Source organism: Polyodon spathula, chromosome 13 (genome assembly GCF_017654505.1).
Source record: "Polyodon spathula isolate WHYD16114869_AA chromosome 13, ASM1765450v1, whole genome shotgun sequence".
In the NCBI taxonomy this organism is placed as follows: domain Eukaryota; kingdom Metazoa; phylum Chordata; class Actinopteri; order Acipenseriformes; family Polyodontidae; genus Polyodon; species Polyodon spathula.
Window position 1 is genome coordinate 35,381,372 of NC_054546.1, and position 22,700 is coordinate 35,404,071.

The 22,700-nt window shown below is 35.5% G+C and overlaps 2 protein-coding genes and 1 pseudogene across 3 annotated transcripts; 1 reads left to right on the top strand and 2 right to left on the bottom strand.

Moving 5' to 3' along the window:
* Positions 1 to 5,899: 5,899 nt before the first annotated feature.
* Positions 5,900 to 6,999, bottom strand: LOC121326108 (annotated as a pseudogene).
* A 386-nt stretch (positions 7,000 to 7,385) lies between these two features.
* LOC121325936 (uncharacterized protein C16orf46 homolog) lies at positions 7,386 to 11,610 on the top strand. Of its 2 annotated transcripts, none has more exons than XM_041269014.1 (3): positions 7,386 to 8,386; positions 9,064 to 9,281; positions 9,601 to 11,610. In XM_041269014.1, exons 2-3 carry the CDS (start codon positions 9,093 to 9,095, stop codon positions 10,636 to 10,638), a joined length of 1,227 nt encoding a protein of 408 aa, XP_041124948.1. In that variant the 5' UTR covers positions 7,386 to 8,386; positions 9,064 to 9,092; the 3' UTR covers positions 10,639 to 11,610. The 2 variants fall into 2 exon arrangements, with proteins under 2 accessions (XP_041124948.1, XP_041124949.1); XM_041269015.1 differs by having other exon boundaries at positions 7,388 to 8,386; positions 9,208 to 9,281.
* Positions 11,611 to 13,811: 2,201 nt separating this feature from the next.
* Positions 13,812 to 22,221, bottom strand: LOC121325934 (ATM interactor-like). The gene is made up of 4 exons (XM_041269013.1): positions 21,744 to 22,221; positions 19,646 to 19,777; positions 18,873 to 19,072; positions 13,812 to 16,967 (listed from the first exon to the last, which is right to left on the bottom strand). Exons 1-4 carry the CDS (start codon positions 21,990 to 21,992, stop codon positions 15,215 to 15,217), a joined length of 2,334 nt encoding a protein of 777 aa, XP_041124947.1. The 5' UTR covers positions 21,993 to 22,221; the 3' UTR covers positions 13,812 to 15,214.
* Positions 22,222 to 22,700: the final 479 nt, after the last annotated feature.

Sequence of the window (22,700 nt, forward strand, 5' to 3'; positions counted from 1 at the left end):
TATATAAGCATTAATCCAACAGATACTGCACAGCACTGATTCAGTAACGAAACCGGAGTAAAAATAGCTGGATTTAAAAAAGTGAATTGTAAATTAAATTTAACTAAGTTCTCGTTCAATTTTGCTCTAAAATACGATTTCTTACTAGGTTTGACCACATTGCTTAATTTGTTTTAGTTGCATGCAGAAAAGCTGTATCCCTCTGTGAATTGAACACCCGTCCTCCAGCTAATCACACATAAGATGGATTCTAGCAAAATATAAAACGTAAACAAACAAGAAAAGAGATGTTGTTTCTTTTTTGTTTACATGATTGGTGTTTTTGTATACTCTTAACATTTAAGAAAAAAGACAATTTTCAGCATTGTGTGAGGTAACAAATACAATCTACCTTTAAGACTAAGTGGTAATACTAAAAAAGACGTTCTCTGGCAAACATTAATGGCTGGTTTCATAGACCGAGATCAGCACTAATCTTGGGCTACCTAATGTTATTTTAGGTAAAGTAACCAAAGATTAGTACTATGCAATACAACATAGCTTGAATTTTTGAATGTAAGATATATGACCATAGGGTTTGTGTTAATGATCTAAATACAGCTACCCATAACTAAATATTTCAAAATGTGTACCCTTAAGCATTGTGTTGTGTGATGATCGGTTTGAATTTTCTCCAGATTTGTTGCATTTTTAATTAGTACAGTGCAGAGCTACATCAAATTCGTATAATTGGGAGGACTGCCAAGAAATATTATTTTTTATTAATTACAGGGGAATTCCTCTTTGACATAGTAGAATAGCTTTAAGAGAGAGCTGGTCCTAGTAAATGCACAGCTGCTTGGAGTGCAGGCAGTCATGTGATGCGTGATTTCGATTCACTACGAGTTGCGGATCTTGGCTGGTGGCCCATAGGAAACTGCAATCTGTTTGTCCAGATTTCAGTAAATAGAAACTTTTCAATACAAAATGTTGAAGCAACTATGGCTGATTTAGCATTATCTGCAATAATTGTCCTAAAAAACCTCTAGTGCGTCAAGGCAAGTAGAAAGCGCTCCATAGCCTTTGCGTGACAGAGGAAAAACTGTATTAAATATATTTCGGAAAAAATCAACAGCATTTATTTTATTTTTTTTAAATAAGGTCTTCATTTCAGAATACAAATAGCTTCTTGGCATGTGTCCTTCTGTCTGCAGGTCAAGCAATGCAAAATCTACTTTAGATGACTTTGAAGATCAAATTCAATAGCTTAGCTAAATCTTCATGCTCAAAGCAATACAGTCTGGATTTATTGGAAGAATATTTCAGCAGACTGCATGGCAATTACAGGAGATCATAGTCAATAAAATAAATATGTCCTTGTTTACCCTCTAAGAATAACAATGTCTATGGGAAAAGTCACTTAAGAATAAAAAGGAAAGGTCCCACTGTTTAACTGGATCTACCTCTACATGTGTATGTATGCATAACTAAAAATCTACCTAAATGACATAAACTTACATTACCCCACCACCTTCATAGACTTTCCCACTTGCCTGTCAGCTACTGATCTATATAGGTTGGTTGAAAAAATATATATATGTGGAGTTGAAGGGCCAGTTTAATAAAGGTTCTTTACATTTTACAAATGTATAAAAAAAAAAGCATGTAAATAATCAGTTAAGACTAAATAAATGAAGAATGCAGTAAATAGATAGTGACCAAATATCCATATTCCAGTATAAAATTGAAAACAATTGTTGGGACAATACAGCTTTATGCCTCTGCTTTATCATTTTCTTCTTTTGCTCTCAAATAAACCTGTAACAGCCACACATCTCTTGCCTGCTATTGTTTTTCAAGTCAGCCAGTAAATCTATTTATTCTTATTGACAGAAATGTCAGGATCGTCAGCAAATCGTCATTGTTCTTTTCTCTCTAATTCGTGCCCTCCCCATGGATAGAGTAAACAGCTTTGGATCTTGTTGAATCCTCTTGGTATCAAAGTGGTATTGAGCCCCCCACTGCTTGACTGTTCCCCTCGTTTAAAATAAGTAATGAATCTCAATACAATTCTTAATTGCTATATTAAAAGATGTTTAATATACTTGTTATTAAAATGATGTATACATTATAAATTCACCATAAAAATGCAATGATTTTTCACATATTACAGGTTACTGTGCATGCATAAAGAACACATATTGTTTTACATTCATACATTCACAATTGACAAAGAGCTCACTAACACAACAGGCAACGTATATTCACATAGAGACCCAACAATTTATTTTGTATTACTGCAAGAACGTTTTTCTTTATAGTTTTGCATAGTTAAAAAATACAGCTTTATAATAATACGTAACAATAAACACACAAATATACTTTCTGTTAAGATGACATATTTAAAACATTACACAGAAATATAACAATGCCAAAATATTCATCCTAGTTAACTGTATAAGTGGTGTTAGAGGAAAAAAAAAGGGGGGGGGGGGCTCCCAAGTGGCACATCCAGAAAAGGCACTCCACACAGCCTGGGGATCACAGGCTCAAGTCCAGGCCATGTCTCAACCAACCATGACCAGGAGCTCCTAGGGGACAGCACACAATTGGTCAAGTAGGGAGGGCTTAGGTCAGCAGGGGAACCCACAGCTCACCACACAGCAGCAACCCCTGTGGCCAATAGGGCAACAACTAAATTTATAAAAAAAATAAAAAAGTATGTGTAAAAGTAATTTTACAAACCATATTTTGGTTGTTAACCCTTCCATAGGAATTATCTAGTGCAGGGAAGGTATGCTGTAAAAAATAAATTTAAAAAAATCCAGTTTTGTTCCATATTCCCCACACTCGTCACGTACTTGCACTATATCAAGGCTTCTTACCTCTGTATGCTTCTTCTTCTTTGTGATATAAACTGAACAGAAGCATGTCTCCATTTGAAACAGACTACATCCTAAGTGCCAAATCTCAATAAAAACAATATTTTACAGGATAGAAGTTTAATTGTTGCATGTTAACAGTTAAATACAGAGAATTACCATTTGCCAATGGTTGACTTCCTTTATGCAAAAAACATGTTATCTTTTGTTGTCCGGTGTTCCACTCTGGAACAAGTTTCTTGTTCAGAAATCTCACTTGACCTTGCATGTCATAATCTGGCACGGAAGACTTTATACATTAAAATGTCATTTTGTTCTCCAAGTTCTATAAATTCACAATGTAGTACTGTTCGCAAGAAAAACAGGAAATAGAAAAATGTAAACAAAATTGCTGAAGAGTACCGAGTACAGATCAGTAAGATCTGCTGATATACAAATTTTATGCTTACGTGTGTTATGTGCTGCTAAAATTCTGCTATAGATAAGGCCATAGAAGGGTCATCTTTTGCTGATTGACCAAACTGCATTTAAAGGAATCAATCAATAAACTGCAATTTCTTTAGATTATACAATGTTTTTAACAACATTATCCCCTTAGCACTGTGTAATTAAGATTTTTGGTATTTGATTCTTTTGATTTTGCTCTGTGGTTACAACAATGAGAGAGAGGTTGACCTGTAGCAAAGGAGTAATTTGGTAATTGAATAATCTTCTCATACCCAATTACATCAAAGAGCTAAATAATCCCCTGCTCACAGCATTATCAACCAAACATCAGGTTACAAACTATAAATGACAATAAGATATAACGATACGAATGTTGATTTAAGACACTCCTTGAATACGTTTGGCTCTTAACAGTAACATCAGTCATGCCCTGTCTGTAACAGCTTCTAAGTTTTATGAATTCCATGAACGTCCTTACTTGTTCCTAATATTCTTCTTACATTACAAACCACATATTTAAAAAAAAAAAGATTATTATCTAAACAGGAACTCATGCAATGTACTCATAAAAAATAAACTAATACAAAGGTTATTCCCTATTGTCATCAGTACTTTGAAAGTGATGAAAAGTAAAGCAATCAAGTGTATCAATCTTAAATTGGTTAAACTGTAACATTTTACTTTTAAATGTCAGAACACCACCACTTCATTTAGGTCTAAGCATGTATCCACCACACAACAGCAGACAGATCATTGCACTGATATATGAAAATGATTCACAAAATGTCCCAAATCTTTTTATAAACATATTGTGCAGAATAACAGAACAGTGGGATTTACAAAGAAAGTCAATATAATAATCCAAAACTATACATATAAAATAATAAATATTTAAAACACAAAGCTCTGGAGAACATATTTTTGTTTTATATAAAAATAGAGGATTTTTTAAAGGTTTGAAGTTTCTACACTTTATGTGAAAATACAAACCACAGGTCCGTGGCATTTAGTTTTGTTGTCCAAAGTCTTATAGGGCAGTACGGATCTTGAAAAATTGTGGTTAACACCATAAATCGTCAGACAGGAAGTTAAATTAGAGAAGGGTTTTTTTTTTTTTTTTTTATGGTCAGCTTAATTTAAAATACGAAAGTGACTCAGTCCTCGACCAGAAGTCAGATCAAAAAATTTATCATGAGGTCTCCTTGAGGACTTCGTGGAAATGTGAAAAAAATAAAAAAAATAATAATAAAAAATAAAAAAAAGAAACACAGTATTTTAGTAATATTGCCCAGCATGTTGCTGCTAACAAGAGTGCATCAACACCATTTACATTCATAGTACTGCACACAGTAATGCAGCCCTGGCCACACAATTTGATATGAAACAGAGATATGTAAATGCACATGGTTGAAGCAGGTACAGTATAGTGTATTTTATCTGTAACTTTCGGTTACAGATAATTCTAATGAAAATTTTGGTTTCGGCCTAGATTAATTTTAGCTGTTGCTTCTCTAGTAAAAAGATATTTACAATCAGATACCAGACCCTGGTAAAGGCCTGCGAGAATAAGAAGGTTTATATATGATAATAGACTTTTGTATAATGAACTCCTGTAGTTGCAAATTATAACCTCTATCTGCTTGTATTATGGTATTGTATCATAAAAGGCTTTTCAAATAGTAATGCAATGATGCTGAATCCCTTTATACAAAAAAGCATACAGCAAACAAAGCATACACAAATAATCTGTGTGTGTGTGTGGTATATATATATATATATATATATATATATATATATATATATATATATATATATATATAATATAGTAAACGTACTGTGTTTGTATATTTGAATACATGTGTAGTTTTGCGCTGAAAACCTGCATAAATACAGCATTATAAACCAAAGATTAGGCATTACTCAAAACCACATGCTGAGCCAGTCAGTTGTCAACCAACATTTCAACAGTTTAGGCCTACTTGTTATGACCAAGCCACTTTGCAAGCCTGGTATATAAACTCAACTGGCATTATAATAAAAACAGTATTGTATTGGTGGCAAAATACAGTACAGTAATTTCCCAAACACAAAAGTATAGGCTATACTTAATTTACATTTTTAAAACATACATTGCAGATTTTACACATCTCAGGTCCCAACACCCAAATAACAAAAATACCATGTTATGGTTCATAATGAAAATCTCAATAACCATTTGAATAATGACATGGACTCATTTTGACAAACAGGGTAAGGCAGAATTATTATTATTTTTTTTTTTTGCTATACACACAAACCGTTTATGTTTTTAGGCAACACAAATAGACATAACTGTGTTGGGCTTAAACCTATTATTAAACCACAAATAAAAAATAAAAAAAAACTCAGAAATACAGCCTGTGTATAAAACTTAAAAGGGCCACTTGCCCCTGGGATGCAGAACAGTATGAAAAAACACTGAGGTCACAATTAACTTGTTACTGGGGAAAATATTTATGAGAGAAGCGACCTCTCTTTTTGGTTTTTTTTTGATGTGCTTACAAAATATAGGTATATCCCCCCCCCCCCCCTCCCCCTCCCCCCTCCCCCTCCAAAAAAAAAAACATAATTCCTTTTAGGCACCAGTACGTCTATTATGCATAAATGAATTCTACAAATAATTCAAACATTCACTTACTTGGTAATGCATACAAAGACAATATGTTGAATAAAGTGTTATCTTCAACGCATGGATTATATGAAGTGAATCCAAGCTTTTTCCCATTCTTTTGGTGGAGAGACTTTCATCCTGTGGCTTTTAATCTCGTAGTTATTTCCCTTATTATTGTCCCAATACTCTTCTAAGCCAACACAGTACTTAATGGCAAACTGCAATATACCTCCGGATTCCTGAAAAATTGGTGCAATTAACTTGAAGGAGAATCTATCAGTTTTTCCGTTGCTGGAATTCTTTATGTAAGAAGCTGGCACGTCCATAAAGGACAACCAATTGTCCACAGTATATCTCACGAAAACCCTTTTCTCAAAAGAGATATTTAGGACTCTGATTACCCCGCTGATGGTGAAGTCATCTGTGCGCACGGTTTCCAAAGATACTTTCACTTGCTGTACTCCTTCTAAGAATCTGGGGCCTTGCAAAGGGTTAACAAACTGGGTCTCCAAAAAGTTGGACTGCGTAGGTGTTCTGATCGCGTCCACGTTCTAAAGGTGGTTGGATGTTCTTTGCTGCTCCAGCTTGGCCATGACATGAATTGGTACCTCTGGTACATCGGCATTGCAGAATAAGTTCCAAGCCTAAAGAATCAGCACACCTGACCTTCTTCTGTCTAGCGGGGCTCGGTGTCCGTTTTATTTCAGGTTTGGTCTGTTCTGAGGGCGCAGGCAGGGACTTGGCTCTCTTGCGCAAGGTAGGACTTATACGAGGCTTGTAGACGGTCTCTCTTCCCCTTGGTCTCTCTTGAATTACGTGGTTTTCCGTGCATTCCCCGGTGCCGTCTTTCACCGAGTCTTCTTTACTTTGATCAGAGGTTAATACACTCCCAAACAGTGCTGATATGCAGCTGTAATTCCTCGGTTTGCAGTCCCTCGGATGCGGCATGGCTACTGATGACTGCGCCGCAGCCTTCTCAGACCCTGCAGACTTCCCCAGACAGATCCTGTAAGTTTAAAAAAAAAGAAAAAACTACACACACACACACACACACAATATGTATATCATATATATATAATATTACATTAATAAATCACCTGCCCTGACGACGTCACTGACGGAAGTCACGCCTTAAGACTCGGTTATGACGCGTCGATGCATTTCCCTTACTTGTTGGTAAAGAACAACCAGTACATGATTTATTTCACTAAAGTAAAGTCCTATCTCACCCTAAGGAAAGAGTGCACATCTTAGATTTTTTTAACGATTACTATAGATTCCACTAATAAGAAAACAAATGCATGATATATATATATATATATATATAAAAACTAATTTCTTTTGATTACGTACTAATTTTTTTCGGAAAAAAATAGGAAATGTACGACATATTTTGTTTTTTACTTAAAATTGAGCGTTTTTTTTTTTTTTGTTTTTTTTTAATGTAATAATTCATAAAACTACATGGCATATATTAAAATAGTGGAAAAATTGAGCCATAATATAAAACGTTATAAACGTTGTTGTGTCATGTTCTGTACATCTAAGGTCAGCTCAGGGTATTTCCCAGTTTGTAGAATCGTGTAGTAAGTGCACAGGCACACAAAAACACAATTGCTCTACCGCGTATCCAGAAAAGCCATTTACGTCATTAATATTCAGATTAATACAATTCTTTCATTGTCTCCCTACTCCCGTTGTTTTTTTGTTTTTTTTTTGTTGTTTTATTAATTTCCCAGTAATGACTGTTAATTAAGTTATGGATTAGGGAAATTAACGTCTTGAGTAAAAAAATAATATTTTGATGAGTGTAAAAATATCTAATGTAAACAGCATGCAATGTAATATAAATACCCTAATATACACCTGCTATAAATAGACACGTTCATAATTGGGAATTTATACAGCTGACTCATAATGTAGCTCTTTTTGAAAACACGTATACGTTGTATGTATATTTTGTCTTATTGTTTGATCACTTTAAGTCTTTTTAGTTTCAGTCACTATTTGCAAAGAGCAGATATGTAAATAGGCACGTATATTTTTTTTTTTTATCACATGCTAAATAAAAATATAACACACCTGATAACAACATCTTCGTGGGAAGCAAACTTTTCCAGAACACAGTGCTCTCTGTGTGTGCTTCAACGTCACTTCCTAAGACAAATGCTTGCCTCCTGTTGTGTTGGTTGCTGTGGTAACAGGGCTACAACCGTCTGCTAGGCACTAAACCTGTTTCTGTAAACCTCTGTCACGCCAATATATAACATTGTTCAGATATTTTTTCCTACACCGTTTTAAAACTAGTCAGATTAGTAACTAAACAACACGTATGTAACGGTTAAATCACTTGCAATTGTGGTAGAGCGGGCTGCCTTTATATGAGCGTGGGTACCTGAGAAGGATGAGTGATCTTCGTCTTGACGAGGTAAGTTTGTTGTGTTAAATTGTAAAAACTGGAAAGTTGAGTTTTGAGTGTTGAAGAATATACCCTGCAGATGTCAGTGAAATTGCTTTATAATAGTATGTGTTTTTCGGTTCATCACATTCAAAAAGAAAACTGATGGTCCCAATAACTAAAGGGCCTAGGGTAGGGTTGCGGGCATATCTACACGGCCAACAAAGTAATTTAAACCTTGTCTTATTTTGTTTCCATAAAATGTATTATTGAGATACATTATGAAAAAAAAAAAAAAAAAAAAAACTTAAAATCTGTAACTATTAATGTGCATTTCTGCAGAAATGAACATGTAAACTGTATGCACGTTTATGTAGAAATCTGTAGGGATGTTTTTATTATTATAGGAAGACTTGACATCCAATTTGGTGAAATAATTAAAGGCTAGTTTACCTTTGATAAAGCCATTAGTAATACTTTTAGGAGTCAAAATAATTTGCCAGTAGCAGCATGCTTCCATCAGCAGTAAATTTATCATACACTAAGTGCAGCATAGAAGATATCCTGATGTGGATTTCTACAAATGCCTTTGCTATTTTTAAAATGCCAGATAAACTGTTGTTTTTTATGTTTAGTTTATGAGGGCCTTCAAGATTTATTTAGTAAAAGTGATCAAGCATGTCATTTTTATTCTGCTTTTTCACTAGTGAGTTTTATTAAATCCCAGTTTCAAAATATGATGGATTCCCAGAATAAAAGAGACGTGAACCTTGAAGTCGATGCAAAAACTGAGAAAGATGAAGTGATGGAATTGAATGAGTCCGATAGAAAATATGTTGATGCGCTTTTAGATTTCAGCGAAGAACGGAGTAGGAGGGATGAAGATCCTTTTGAGTGTTACGTTCAATCAGGCTGGGGAGATGTGGTAAGTAGTGCTATTTTTTTGTTTTGTTTTGTTTTTTTGAAGGCTACATTAGGTTTTGAACCACATTGTAACTTAATATCATTTCAAATGAGGCTCTGATTCACATCATTCCCCTTTTTAAAAATCTTGTACAACAGGTTCAGAATAAGAAAATTAGTATTAGGTGAGAATGGTGGATTTACTTCTAAATATTTTTAAACCCCATTTGCTGTCCAAACATGTTTATATATGTATAATTTACCAAAAAAATAGTGGGCTGTTTGATTCCTTTTATATATTTCAGTGTCTTATATTATTTTACTTATTTCTTTCCCTACAGACTCAAGGCTGGGGGATGTCCTCTCCATTTGCTGGTTTCCAAATTCAGAAAAAAAGCAGGAAATCCAAGCAGGCAGATACAGGGTACCACTGCTTGCTTTGCTTAGATGCTGTGCAACAACTGTCAGAACAAAATTCTCCTAAAGGAGCTAGTACAGCTTTAGAATCTTCCAAACCAGCCTGGCGTTCAGCTGACAATGCTCCAACTGAAAGCCTCCTTGCACCTGTAATTTATCGAAGCAGATCATATGCCGCTTCTACTCCAATTAGAGGCAACTCCAATTTAAAAACAAATTCTATGAACCAGTTACTGTCTATGCAAGCAAAAGAACAATCTCAATTATGCAAAGGAAAATCAGAAGACGTTGAAGTGAGTGCACCTGAAGAAACTGCAAACAATTTAAATGACAAGCTTGTACGATGCCAGTCAACTAAAGAGGCCGGCCGCTCGGAAGCTCTAGTTATCAACAGTTTTGCTGTCATACCATCTGTGAAACCAGCTAGTCCCAGTTATCAAAGGCTACTCTCTTCAGCAAAAAAACGTGAGATTATAGTCTCTCCTAGCTCTGCAAACAGTAGAACAGCTAGTAGATCAGATAGAACACTCAAGGCAGAGGAGAGAATAGCTGACACACCCAGTACAGAAAAGGACTTGAATCAGCCCGAGGACGGGGAGATTTCAGTTGTCACTCTTGTGCCGAGGGACCATGCTCAGTCTGAACCTGGGCTTTGGCACTGGCAATCTCCCTACATTCCAAGTAAACAAATTCTGACTGCTTACGGGATTCATACCTCCAAGAAAACTGAGGTCTCGACTGTGATTCTGCATGGGCGGGGTACACAGAGCAGTGGAAGGAATCTTAAGCAAGAAGATTTAAGTGCAGTGACTTTTAATAAGAATGGCCAGAACCACAAACTTTTGTTTGGGCTGAAGCCCAAAAATATAATCAAAGGAACCGATCGACCATCGCAACAGGCGTTGCCATTACTATCAGGAACTAGAGTTTCGATACCTGTATCATCTCATCGACTGCTGTGATCTTTGTTAATGTGGCACTGGAGCTAGGCACTAACACAGTATTTTGTGATTAAGGATTAACATTGTTTTAAGATAACTGCACCTGAAATAACTGGTAATGCAGATAATTAGATTTGTATAAGAAACTATAGTATTGCTTTGTTAAGACTGCTTTCAAACTCCAACCACTCTTTATAAACAAAGTAAAATTAGGTAATATCAAACCTTTAACTAATTTAATTAAATGAAACCTGCTTCAGTTAACAACTGCAGATGTAAGTGCAACCAGTCTTTAGATAATTGAAATGTGCCTTTTTTTTCCTTTTTTTTTTACCAAGGTTGTACAAATCAAATCAAACACTAAATATAATTCTATTTAGTGTGTTTCTGTCTGTAAAACTAATCCTATTTGAATGATTTAGGAGACAGCTGTATTTGATCCGTTACCGTTTAAAATCAATCGAATAAACCCAAATGTGTTGGAAGTAAGAATAACATTATACTGGTAAACAAAGAAAACTGTTGCATCGGTCTATTTCAAGAGCTGTGGTTAATTTCCAGATATCTGAACATGTATTAAAGTGGTGTTTATATGTGGCACAGTATATATAATGCTGCTTTACACACTGTCATCTTGTAACACCACTATCAGTGATACATAAGCTTTGAGCTGTAGGACGCTATCCGGAAATACTATAGCAATGACACACTTCATGAACATTTGATGAAGAGCTTAAGTACCCATTTGTAATGTCAGAATAGTATTGTACATGTCAGTTTAACACTTATGTTTTTACATTGTCAAGGTAAGGAACTACTGCCCATGAATACTTTCCTCTTGTAACGGGTTTGGCTCAAGATATAATGCATTTGTAACCCCAAATACATTTTATTAAAATAATCTTGTTTTTTAAAAGTGTATTCATGCTACAAGTATCAATAATGTTTAGTGTATCAAAGATACTACCAGTAAAGGCATTTTCTAGTGGTGAATTCTTGTTGAATACCATTGCTATAATGTTCTTTTTTTCCGCCCAAACTGCATGCAAGTGTTTTAGGAATAAGGTTTGTCAAAGTGGTATGTCAAAATCAGGTGCTGAAATTTGTTAGGCAACAGTTACAACACACAAACACATTATAACATATTGCTACTGCCATGCAAATCCATCCAGGTAATACTACCTCATTTCACAAACAAAAACTTTACAACACTTCTACTATATAGGACAAAAGTTAGGCTACTGCTATAAATGCACTACCTTAAGCATTCAGACAAAACCACATGTGCACTCCAAACATTTTTAATTTGAAGTTTTACTATATACAGTTGCACGTCTGTAGTTAGTACTGTACTATCTAAAACTCAGCTTAGTACAGAACTAACAATTACATTTTCAAGCACTGAAACTGATGCATAGTTTTACATTAATGGCTAGTTTCACAGATTGTGATTAGCACTAATCCTGGACAACTTTATCCAAGATTGGTATTAACCATGGTCAGTGAAACCACTCACAAAACCTTAAATGCCTGCTTCATAAACAAATTAATTTGTTAGTGTTCTTGCTCTTAGCTTAGCCAGCAATATGTACTTTAAGAAGAACTGAATTGTTAGATGGAGTATAAAAAGTTGACTACTGTATACCAAAATATCAGTCAACAAATGTCATTATTCTAGATTTGTGCATTTAGTTCTATGATCTTGGATTTTTTTTTTTTTTGCCTTACTATGTATGCGTTGATTGTATGTAGATGAGTAACTAAAGTTGTGTTTAGGAAGTGGAATCAAATCTTTATTGTTTTTTTTCCATTTATCACACATTTGGTCATCTAAAATTACAAATGCAGTGCCCTATATGCTTTTAAAAAATCTAAGTGGCTGAAAGGAATGCTTTTTGTTACTGTATATTCAGGGCTGTTTAACGAAGCTTGTGCATTGACAACATGACCCAATGTAAATTCTCATCACTTTTACAATACTTGAGAATCACTCATACTGCAACGACAACAAAGATCTAGATTATAAGCACCAATACATCTTTGTTTTTTTTATTGCATGTATGGCTTCATTCATCTGATGTGAAGCTACTGTGTACCTGCAACTGTCTCAAAGTCAGATGACACTTCAGTTTGAAAAAAACATTTTATTTGTAAAGATCGTATTGGTTCAAAGAAAAACACCATGCATTTTTATTTTGTGCAACTGAACTGCCTAGCTTAAGACAGGATCTTGAATGTTTCAAAAGTAAAAACAAACAAATACATTACTTAAAATAAAATTCTGTCAAATCTAATTTTGGCAACTGAAATGCAACAAAAATGTTCTATTTTGACACAAACATTTGCATGCATGTTTTGTTTTTGTTTTTTTACATAGACAGAGCACTTACAATATACACAATCGTTTTACACTTTTAAGCACTTATTTTTTTTAGTATTATAGGTTTATGGTTATATACAAGAAACAGTAATATGCACACACAAAAAAATAAATAACACACCAATTGAACTTCAGCATGTCCTTTTCATTAAACAAAAATTCCCCTGCTTTTTTTCCCCACATGCATAGCAATCAAACAATCATGTAGCAAAGTCTACAGAAAAATCATGCTGTCTGTGTGGTACTGCATAGCATTAGTGACATCCAGACAAAGTCAACATCTGGAAAGTACTTAAAAGTTAATGTAAAGGGTTTTTTTTTAATGATTAAATGCAAATGTCCAGGTTTTTCGACAGATAGATGAATGAATCATTGGGACCGTGTTATTTGAATGGCAACATTCTACAGAAATGATTTGTGGTTGCATATGGAGAACCAGAAACTCATATTAGAGCAAGTACAGTGCAGAATCTGGTAACAAGACTAATGGGGGATTGGGAACAGCCAGATTGACTTGGATAGTTGACCTGCAGCCTGAAAGTAACACAGATTTTCTACAATGCAAGAGCAAAAACTACTGCAACACAGTTTATATATGATAATAGACACTTGTAAAATGGACTCCTGTAGTTGCAAATTATAACCTCTACCTGCTTGTATAATGGTATTGTATCATAAAAGGCTTTTCAAATAGTAATGCAATGATGCTGAATCCGTTTATACAAAAAAAGCATACAGTAAGTATACACAAATAATCTGTATGTGTGTGTGTATATATATATATATATATATATATATATATATATATATATATATACACACACACACATACTTAGCATATTTCTGTTTTACAGGAGAAAAGTGCACATGATACAGAATGCAAACACTTGCAACTCAGTAAGAGTTTGAATATAGCTGCAGATTGCTAAGGTTTTGACTAGTTTCGACTTCTCTCTGGTCTCAAAAGCGTTTGTTTACCGATTTCTCGATTAAATAAATATAAAATTGTGCATTTGACATGCAATGAGTTCTGCATTCATACCATTCTTGAAAATGTGTTTTCTTTTTCTTCTGGTTTGTCCGTTACTGCCCTGCATTTGAACCCACTTTTTACAAAATAAACACCCAAGAGTATTATGTAAAAGCATTATCTGCTTTCCTGCAAAGCCATTCATATTAAGGAATACTGTAAGCAATTGTCACATATTATAACAACCTTATAGCATCTTTGAAATGCATTGAACACATACAAGCTATAGTGTTAAAAATAAAATGCACACACTGTATTATTTTCTGATGAATTCATAAATACATAGTTTCAACTAAGGCTTTAATAAAAACATGCATGGTTGTGGTTGGAAATTAACGGTTTGCAATACAATATGTGAAACATGACTATAGAGAAATCTATCAGCGGGTCAATTTGTGTTCACAGTGGTAGGAGTGCTGCAATTACTTATTACCATGTCTTAAATGACAAATACAATCCCTCAATATAATATTGGCAAATACAGCACTGGCAAAAAGAAATGTGAACATTTTCAGGATAATTTTTTGTAGGGGAAATACCTTCTTACCAAAGTAGATACAAGCTCTTGATATTAGTAGTAGTAAGTATTTTGTATAAAGCAAGATAATTGAGAACCTACAGCACATGAAGTGATTAGGCAGCATGAAGCAACAATGTTTAATAACGTACGGTGCTAAGCAACATAATTGTGTATGAGCTGAACTTAAGTCTTGCATACCTGGGTAGGGGAAACAAGGAGTGGCTGGAACACATGTGATAGCTTGCGAGGGGCTGGTAATTTGCCTCTCAAGGTATAAAAGAAATTGGACCTTGGCACTAAATATGACCAAAGATGCTGGTGATTCAATAGCAGGCACAGACAGGCTGAATGTGTGGGGAATGTGTAGCTGCTTCAGTCCTACTTAACTCCAGTAGGTTTAGTTGCCAGTTGCAGAATTAAATCTATAGGAAAACTTTAACCATACCCATTTTTGAGTTACTGCAGTGCTGAGCTGGACTACTACAAAATGTCCACAACTATGTTAGTTATGAAATTGTTTACTATCTCTTTGCCAGAACTGCATAGCCTTTTACACTATGAATAGATACCGATCTGGTTTTGTACCAATACTACTAATAATCACAGTTATACAGTTCACGGTAACTCAACCTTACACATCATCAAGAACTTCAGTTGATCACAGCTGCTAAATTAAATTGCTGATATTATCAGAGTGATGAAAGAGTGAAGAGAGTTCCTCACATGTCTGAGTTTCTACTGAACTGAAATGGGATTCCAGGGTGTTCCAAGCCACATCAGCCACCAGAAAGTCATCCATGACAGTTTGGGTTTCATTGCTTGTTAAGAACAAGTTTCCCAAGCTTCCAAAGCAGCTAGTGATAGTCTGGGTCTCAGTGCTGCTTGACTTCACTTGGCTTTCATGACTGGGGTTACATCGAAGAGCTGGATGAACCTCAGTCTGCGTTTCTGTATCAGAGGATTCCATGCTCATAGAAAAACTTGACTGTTTCAGAAAATTGCCCAGTGGTATATGACTGCTGGTGTCCAAAAGACAATTTAGGTCAGTTTGTGTCTGGATGTCAAGACCCAAATAGTTTGACTGAACTCTGTTATTGTAATTGGGAGCGTGATCATCACAGAACAAAAAGTCTGTTTGAGTTTCAATGTCAAGAGATTCCAAGATTGGCTCAGAGTTTAAAGTGCCTAATTCACTCTTCTCAGTTTGAGTCTGTGTGTGAGCTGCATTCAAGAACTCCTCAAAGTCAAAGTCAATTCCCGTATTTCGTTCCTGGACAGACGTCAGACCCACTTCACAAGTTGTGCTGGCATCTGGCAACGGGCCATGGTTGTCAAGGGAGTGACCAGTCATGCTATTTGATAGGATGTTTTCAAGATCACTAAATAAATTCATTGTTTGAGTTTGATTGTCTGCCACAGTGTTTGGGAGCAAAGATGTCTGTGCACTGAAACACATAACACCAATTGATTTCTCATCAAAAAGACTGGGGTTGCTACTGGAGGTCAAATGTTGGTCCACATTCTCTGTTAAGCAGTTGCTTTTTAAACTGGTTTGTGTCGAGACGCTGTAAGAGGAGTCATTCTCAAAAATGTCTGTGCACATTATATTTTGGTCCATTTGCTGTTCTCTGCACTCTGTAGTGCTTAGATTAGAGCTGGTTTGGGTTTCTCTGGTAACAGCATAGGAGGGGTAATAGGTTTGGCCAAAAGAGTCAGTCTGGGCGCCTATGGAAGAAGTCATTTTGTAGGGAGAGGGAAATGTCTGGGTTTGTACATTGATGGGCAGCAGCACCTGAGCATTAACACTTATATCTGTTTGGGCACAAGATGACACAGATGAGTCATTGACAGGGCAAGAACTCAGTGGTGTAGAGCCCTTTGAAAGGTATGATACATCGGTCTGAATGTTTGTGGAAATGCTCTTATTTCTATAGCCCATTTCTGCCAAAATGTTATGGTTGGAAGCCATGGCTTCAAGATTCACCTGCACGCCAGTACCGACAGGTTCCAAGGCCAATCTCGATATAGGCATGGTATCTCTGAAGGTCAAAGCTTTTGTGTCCAGTGTTCCCATTGATTGGGGAAGGAGATGCACATTGCTTATTACAGATCCTTGATTGTCAACTGCCACTACAACCGGCTTGACTGAGTGTTCTGCTGAGGATACAATGATTGGCACATGGGCAAACTGCATCACAGGGACTTTCACCAGGGCTACCCTGGGCTTTGGCAAGAGCAGTTTCTTGGTTGGTGTAGGGTTTTGGTTTCCAACATTGGATTGGCAGGGACCACTTGACGCCACATAAACCTCTGACAGCTCTTGCGCTATGCTAACAATTTGAAACATCTGTCCGTTGTGTCTTTGTTTTGTTGCTCCACCTAATGACTCTTCCATCTTCCTCTTTTTAACTGGTGGATATCTACAAAAAAAAAAAAAAAAATTAAAAAAATACAGCAATACAGGGTTTAACCTACAACAATACATATATGTTTTCTTTAACCATCTAAAGCCAGTTCCAAATATGTGGCCAGTGAAAGTCATGATTTACTATACTTGTTCCAGTAAAAAAAAAAAAAAAAATCCAAGCTGGACTAAACACTACTTTACTTTTCCAAGCAGGGGTTTATCATTGGCTTGACATAGCAAGGATTTCGACAAGATTAAGTGGGGTTACTACAGTCGACCTCAGCTTGAAACAAGAGTTTTTGTGACCAAAAATAAAACAAAAGATGAAAAATGGATATGTAAAAAAGATCTGCATGTCCAGAGTTTGAATCAATGTGGCCCTGAAATGTTTAATACTGTAAGTACTAGACACCACCGGTAATGAAACTTGCAAGAACAACAGAATACAGCCGTGTACCACCAATGAAGGCTCTATGTCATAGCATATCATTTCTATAATTCATATGGCTAGAGGTGGCATAAAAGGGATAAGGAACTTCAGTAAAAAAATCAAAGAATACAGTTATGTATCAAACATTAAACTCACGTGTCTTTATGCACAAGAACCTTACAAAAAATGCATGATCTCAATATGGCAGCCATATTGGGTCATAGGCCAATGTCATGGAAACCCACACTGACCATTCAGGGTTTATGTAACCCTGTAAATATAAAGTCACTACCTCAAACGGCTTCAGAGATGAGTCTTTGACACTGTGCACAAAAGGGTTCATTTGTTTCTTGTATGACACCTACAATCAAACTCAAAGCATTAGGTCCTTAGTGTCAGGAAACCAAACAAGTCAGGATCTCAACATGGCAGTAGCATTAAGTCAAAGGACAAAGTGTGCCGTTAGATTTCCTCCTCTGAGGAGTTTCAACACTGAAAATAAGAAGTTACCATCTTAAACAGTGGCAGTGAAATTATAAATGCATACAAGCTTCCCTCATGGCAAATTATTTATTTTCTGTTGCTTAATCTGAAGCCATACGTATATCCAACACATGAAAAAAATGAATTCTCCAAAATCATGAGTCAACCAATAACCTTATAATTAGATTATCTGACCTATGACAGAAACCAGGGCAGAGGCTCTAAATTAGAGTTGTAATCCTAATAGGTTTCCATTCTGCAGCCTGCACATAATCTATTTCACTTGAGCTTTTTATATTTGTGGTCTTGCTAATTGAACTACAGTAAAGATTTTATTTTGTCTAATAACATTTGACTGCCAGTATTGATAATCAAACATCAGTAAAATATCTAAAATGTTTTCGCTCTTTGCAGCATGAATTCACAGTATGTAATGAAAAAACTATCAATGTGGTGCAAGTACTGTACGTAATACAGACTGTTGTCTTCACATCATTTCCCGTAAATTACTCTCAATGCTGTGCAAAAGAATATCCTTACCAAGTTCAATCATAAGCAAGCTATAGAAAAATAGAATCACAGAATTTACCTTGTTCATGAATTGCCTTGAAATTAGGGTTAAACACAAGTTAGAAATTGTGATGTTCTCCTAATGAGGGCAACTAAAGGATTCTGCATACAACCAAAAAGAGGGTTATAAAATATTTAACGTGGGTGGATGAAATGTTATTAACTGAGAATGTTAATAATCCTCAGCCCTGCTGTAAACTGAACATTTTTAAATATCAAAAAAGACATACTAGTATGTAAAATGCGCGAAGTAATTAAAACCATGGGACACACAGTGTATTTCTTGTAAACACTACAGGGTGTTCTGTAACACTTAATCATCTACAACCTCTTGGTGCTCAAAGGAACAAGGGGTTAATGTGTATTCACTAGACTGACCCAGATACATGACTTTCGTTCCAAAAACAACAGCAGGAAAAACCTTGTTGCACTGACCTGTGTTCTGCAGGGATCTCATGCCCTGTCCTGTAGATATGTGACAACAATGCTGCCCTGCAGGCATAGGGGCATCCACATGTGCACCGGTACATCTTCCCACAGACCTCAGAATGCCGTTTCAAGTCCCACTCAGTGCTATAAGAGTTACCGCACTTGGCACATTTGTATTTCTTTTCAGCGTGTATCTTCATAAAGTGCTGCCAAAAGGAGATAACTTATTGCTTACATGTGAATGCGAAGGATACAGAAATCATAACATAACTTATGGTTGGTGTTATACAAGAAGTAAAATGTTTCAGCTACAGTGTAATAAAGGAAAAGTATATTTACAAGAATAAGTAAATTAATAAATATTATAGGTATATCTAGCTGGTAAGAATTATGCTGAAGCAATACATCTTGATCCAAACTGAAAAATCTTACAATACGATGCTTGAAAAATCCAATATGCAAGTCACTAAGCAAATTTAGATAATTGGCCAAGATAAAATTTAGATTTGCGTAGCAAAAATGTTATTATAATAAATTGCTGGTGCTGAGAACTTGAATTGAAACATTATCCTGAAAAAAAAAAAAAAAGTTATTCTTGGTGAACAGTCTTAATCTAGTTATATTTTAAAGACTTTACACAGACTACAAACTCAGGGCATAGCATTTGTTTGGTGGCATAACCATAATCTAACCCAAGTGTTTATTCTGAAAACAATACCAGTTGCACAGCAGTGTTATATCTTATTTTGTAGAACTATACAGTACAGTTTTTTAAATACCTGTTTAACCAGAGAAAACTGTGAGAAAGGTCTGTTTGGTCCTCGTAGGCATCCTTCCATTGGACAGCAGTAAAGTTTCTGCGATGCCTTTATATCTTTCTTCTTTCGCACAGTTGGATTGACCATGCCATCCTGGAACAGAATTATTGAGGAAGCAAGTTATATCTGAATTGTGCAGGGAGAAAAATAAACAAACAAATAAATAAATAATATATCACACACACACACACACACACACACACACACACACACACACAAATAAGCTGCGTGGCTGGAAAGCCAAATCTAATTTATCTTAAATCCAAGCATCCAAACAAACACATCTTTCCATGTGAATATAACAATTACTTTTCATGCTCCAGAAGATGCTACAAGACAAACAAAGCATACAAAAATGCAGGGGGAGAATTTTGACTGACTTAGATTACATTACAATGTATGTATTTTTGAATATGGCCCAAAGAGCTGAAACCTAAGAATTACAGGAGATCAAAACTACTATGCATTGCAAAACTCAAACCTCTATTACCGCTGCACAGCACTTCACAAAATGATTTAATATTCCGAATTAACAAAAAATGCATAACTCGAGCTCTGGGTAAACAGAATGCTTTTGAGTCACGGTCTCTGTAAACTTCGAAAGGATTGTGGGATCTTGTTAACTTTGACTGCTTTCATTTACAAGCACAAAGAGGTTGGAATTGTACCCTTCACAGTCATTGGGCAAATTCATCTTTACAATGTTCAACTGTACTGTGGTTTTTTGTGATGTTTGTTAGATTCTCAATGGTCTCTACTGTTTAACAGTAGCACAAAGATGATTATAGACAGTAAAACAACTCATGATTAAAGTGTGTGGAGGTAGTACAAAAGAAAGATTCAAGGGGCCCCATGTAGACATAATGTAGGAGCAATACAAAATGCCACATCACGTTGTAAAACATACATATATTCATACATTCATTCAGGTGAAAACATTGCACGTGATGTGGAGGATCAGAAATGTTGATGATGACTTGCTATTCTAACTTATTGAATAGCTATGCATGCCAGTACGACAAAATACTTTTGAGCGGACCACAATAAAACATTCAGAAGGGTTATTTTAATGTTTGTTTTACATTTCCCTTGTAAGGTGCTTGTAAACATTCTGATGTATATTGCTACAATACTGTATTATCATTTTCACCAAATATGCCTTTATGTGGCTTTCAGCTTGTACGGAGACTAAACCACTTTCCTCATTCCATTGGAATCCTGTGACAATGTTTAATGACGGGTCAGTCAAGGTCACACTGTAACATGATTTGAATGAAATGAGCAAAGTTGTTTCATCTCCAGACAAGCCCAGCACCAGGTGAAGGCAGATTTAGTGAAACATGGCAATGAGTGTCCTGGTGCAACTGAACGCAGAACCATTCCAAAGGATTGCAAACTAGTCATGGTCAACCTTATCTAATGAAGGTAACATTAGGTAGTGAAAGATCAACGAGGGTATAGTAAATGAAACCAGTCATGTTTATGTAGTATTTGGATATATACTTTATTGTGTGAATTTATAGTTTCTGTAACCTTATTAAAAAAAAAAAAAGAGAGATTAAAACACGAAGTTGTAAACAAGTAAGTTAAAGAAAAATTGGACAGCACTAAAAAGCGAGTCAAAATCTGGGTTACAATTAAAAACAAAATGCAATGGGAGTCTTAGATCATTAGTTTAAATTATTAAATTAAAAGACTAGTTATAAGAAGGACTATCACTTTTTAATGCACATACCCAATCTAATGTTTTTCTACAGATCTACATACAACTTGAGATGCAATTCAAGAACAACAGAGTAACAACAAAATAGACATTTCAAGTACAGAACTACAGGTCGATGGACATACTTCCATAAAAAATTTGCGATTACCAAGTTAATACAATTTGCAGAAAAGAAATGTTGAGAAAAGCAAACGACTGCGTTAGCAACCAAATCTAATGACTTGCAAGTTGCATATTTATGATAATGCGTTTTTTTTTTTTTTTAAAGAGGCCAAATATCAAATACCCTTGGGTAGGGACATAAACTTTTTGATTCAGTTTAAAATATCAATTTACCTGAATCCGGTGGGATTTGACGAGATGCATGTTGAGGGCAGGGGTATTTGGCAGGATTTTTCCACATCCTTCCACGGTGCAGAGGATATTTGTCCGCACCTCTTTGGTTAGCTCCGTGATTGATGGTTTTATTATTTCCCATGGCTGTGAAGGATCGTGGCTGTTACTTTGAGAGTTGTTGGGATTAAAATTAGTCGTGTTATTGCGTTGTGAATGTGGTCCTCTGAAGCTTGATGTAGAGGCAGCCATGTTTCAGTTTTATGTGAGACAGCCAAAACGGTAACAGCAAAACACTCACTCACTTCCGGGTGACCATTCTTAACAACCAGCTTACGCACTATCAACAAGAGCATGCCATATAATGTCTTTTCAGTCAAAAACCGTGGCGACGTAGTATTGTGGCAGTCTCCAGTCCATTTGGCTGTATTTTAGTAAATGAAAATCAGGGAAAATGCAATTTTGCAGTTGAATGTATATAGTAATATAAATATATTAAAGAAAAAACAGTACTTATATAATTACAGTATGTTATATAAACCATATGAAAACAAACCATAAACATTGGGCCATATAAAATAACAACTAAAAGTATATATACATATATGCATCAGCGCTGTATTAAAAAAGGCAATGGCTCAAAATTCCAATTAAAGTGTTTATGACTTGTTTTGTCAATATATTGTGTAATTATTTTCCTGTTTCACATGCTGGACACTTGCATTACAAAATGCTTCCATTTTTCAACATACAGCAGGTGCTCATCACGGTTGAAAGGTCACAGGAGCACGTTAAAAGTTCGATTATTTTTATATTTCTCCTGTTTAAGTACCAGACGCATGCTTCCTTCAACTCAAACTACTATCCAAGTGATCGTCGGAAGCTTTACGTCATAAGTAACAAAAACAATGTACCACATTACGGCAAATGCAACAGTTTATTCAACACAATTTCAAAGCC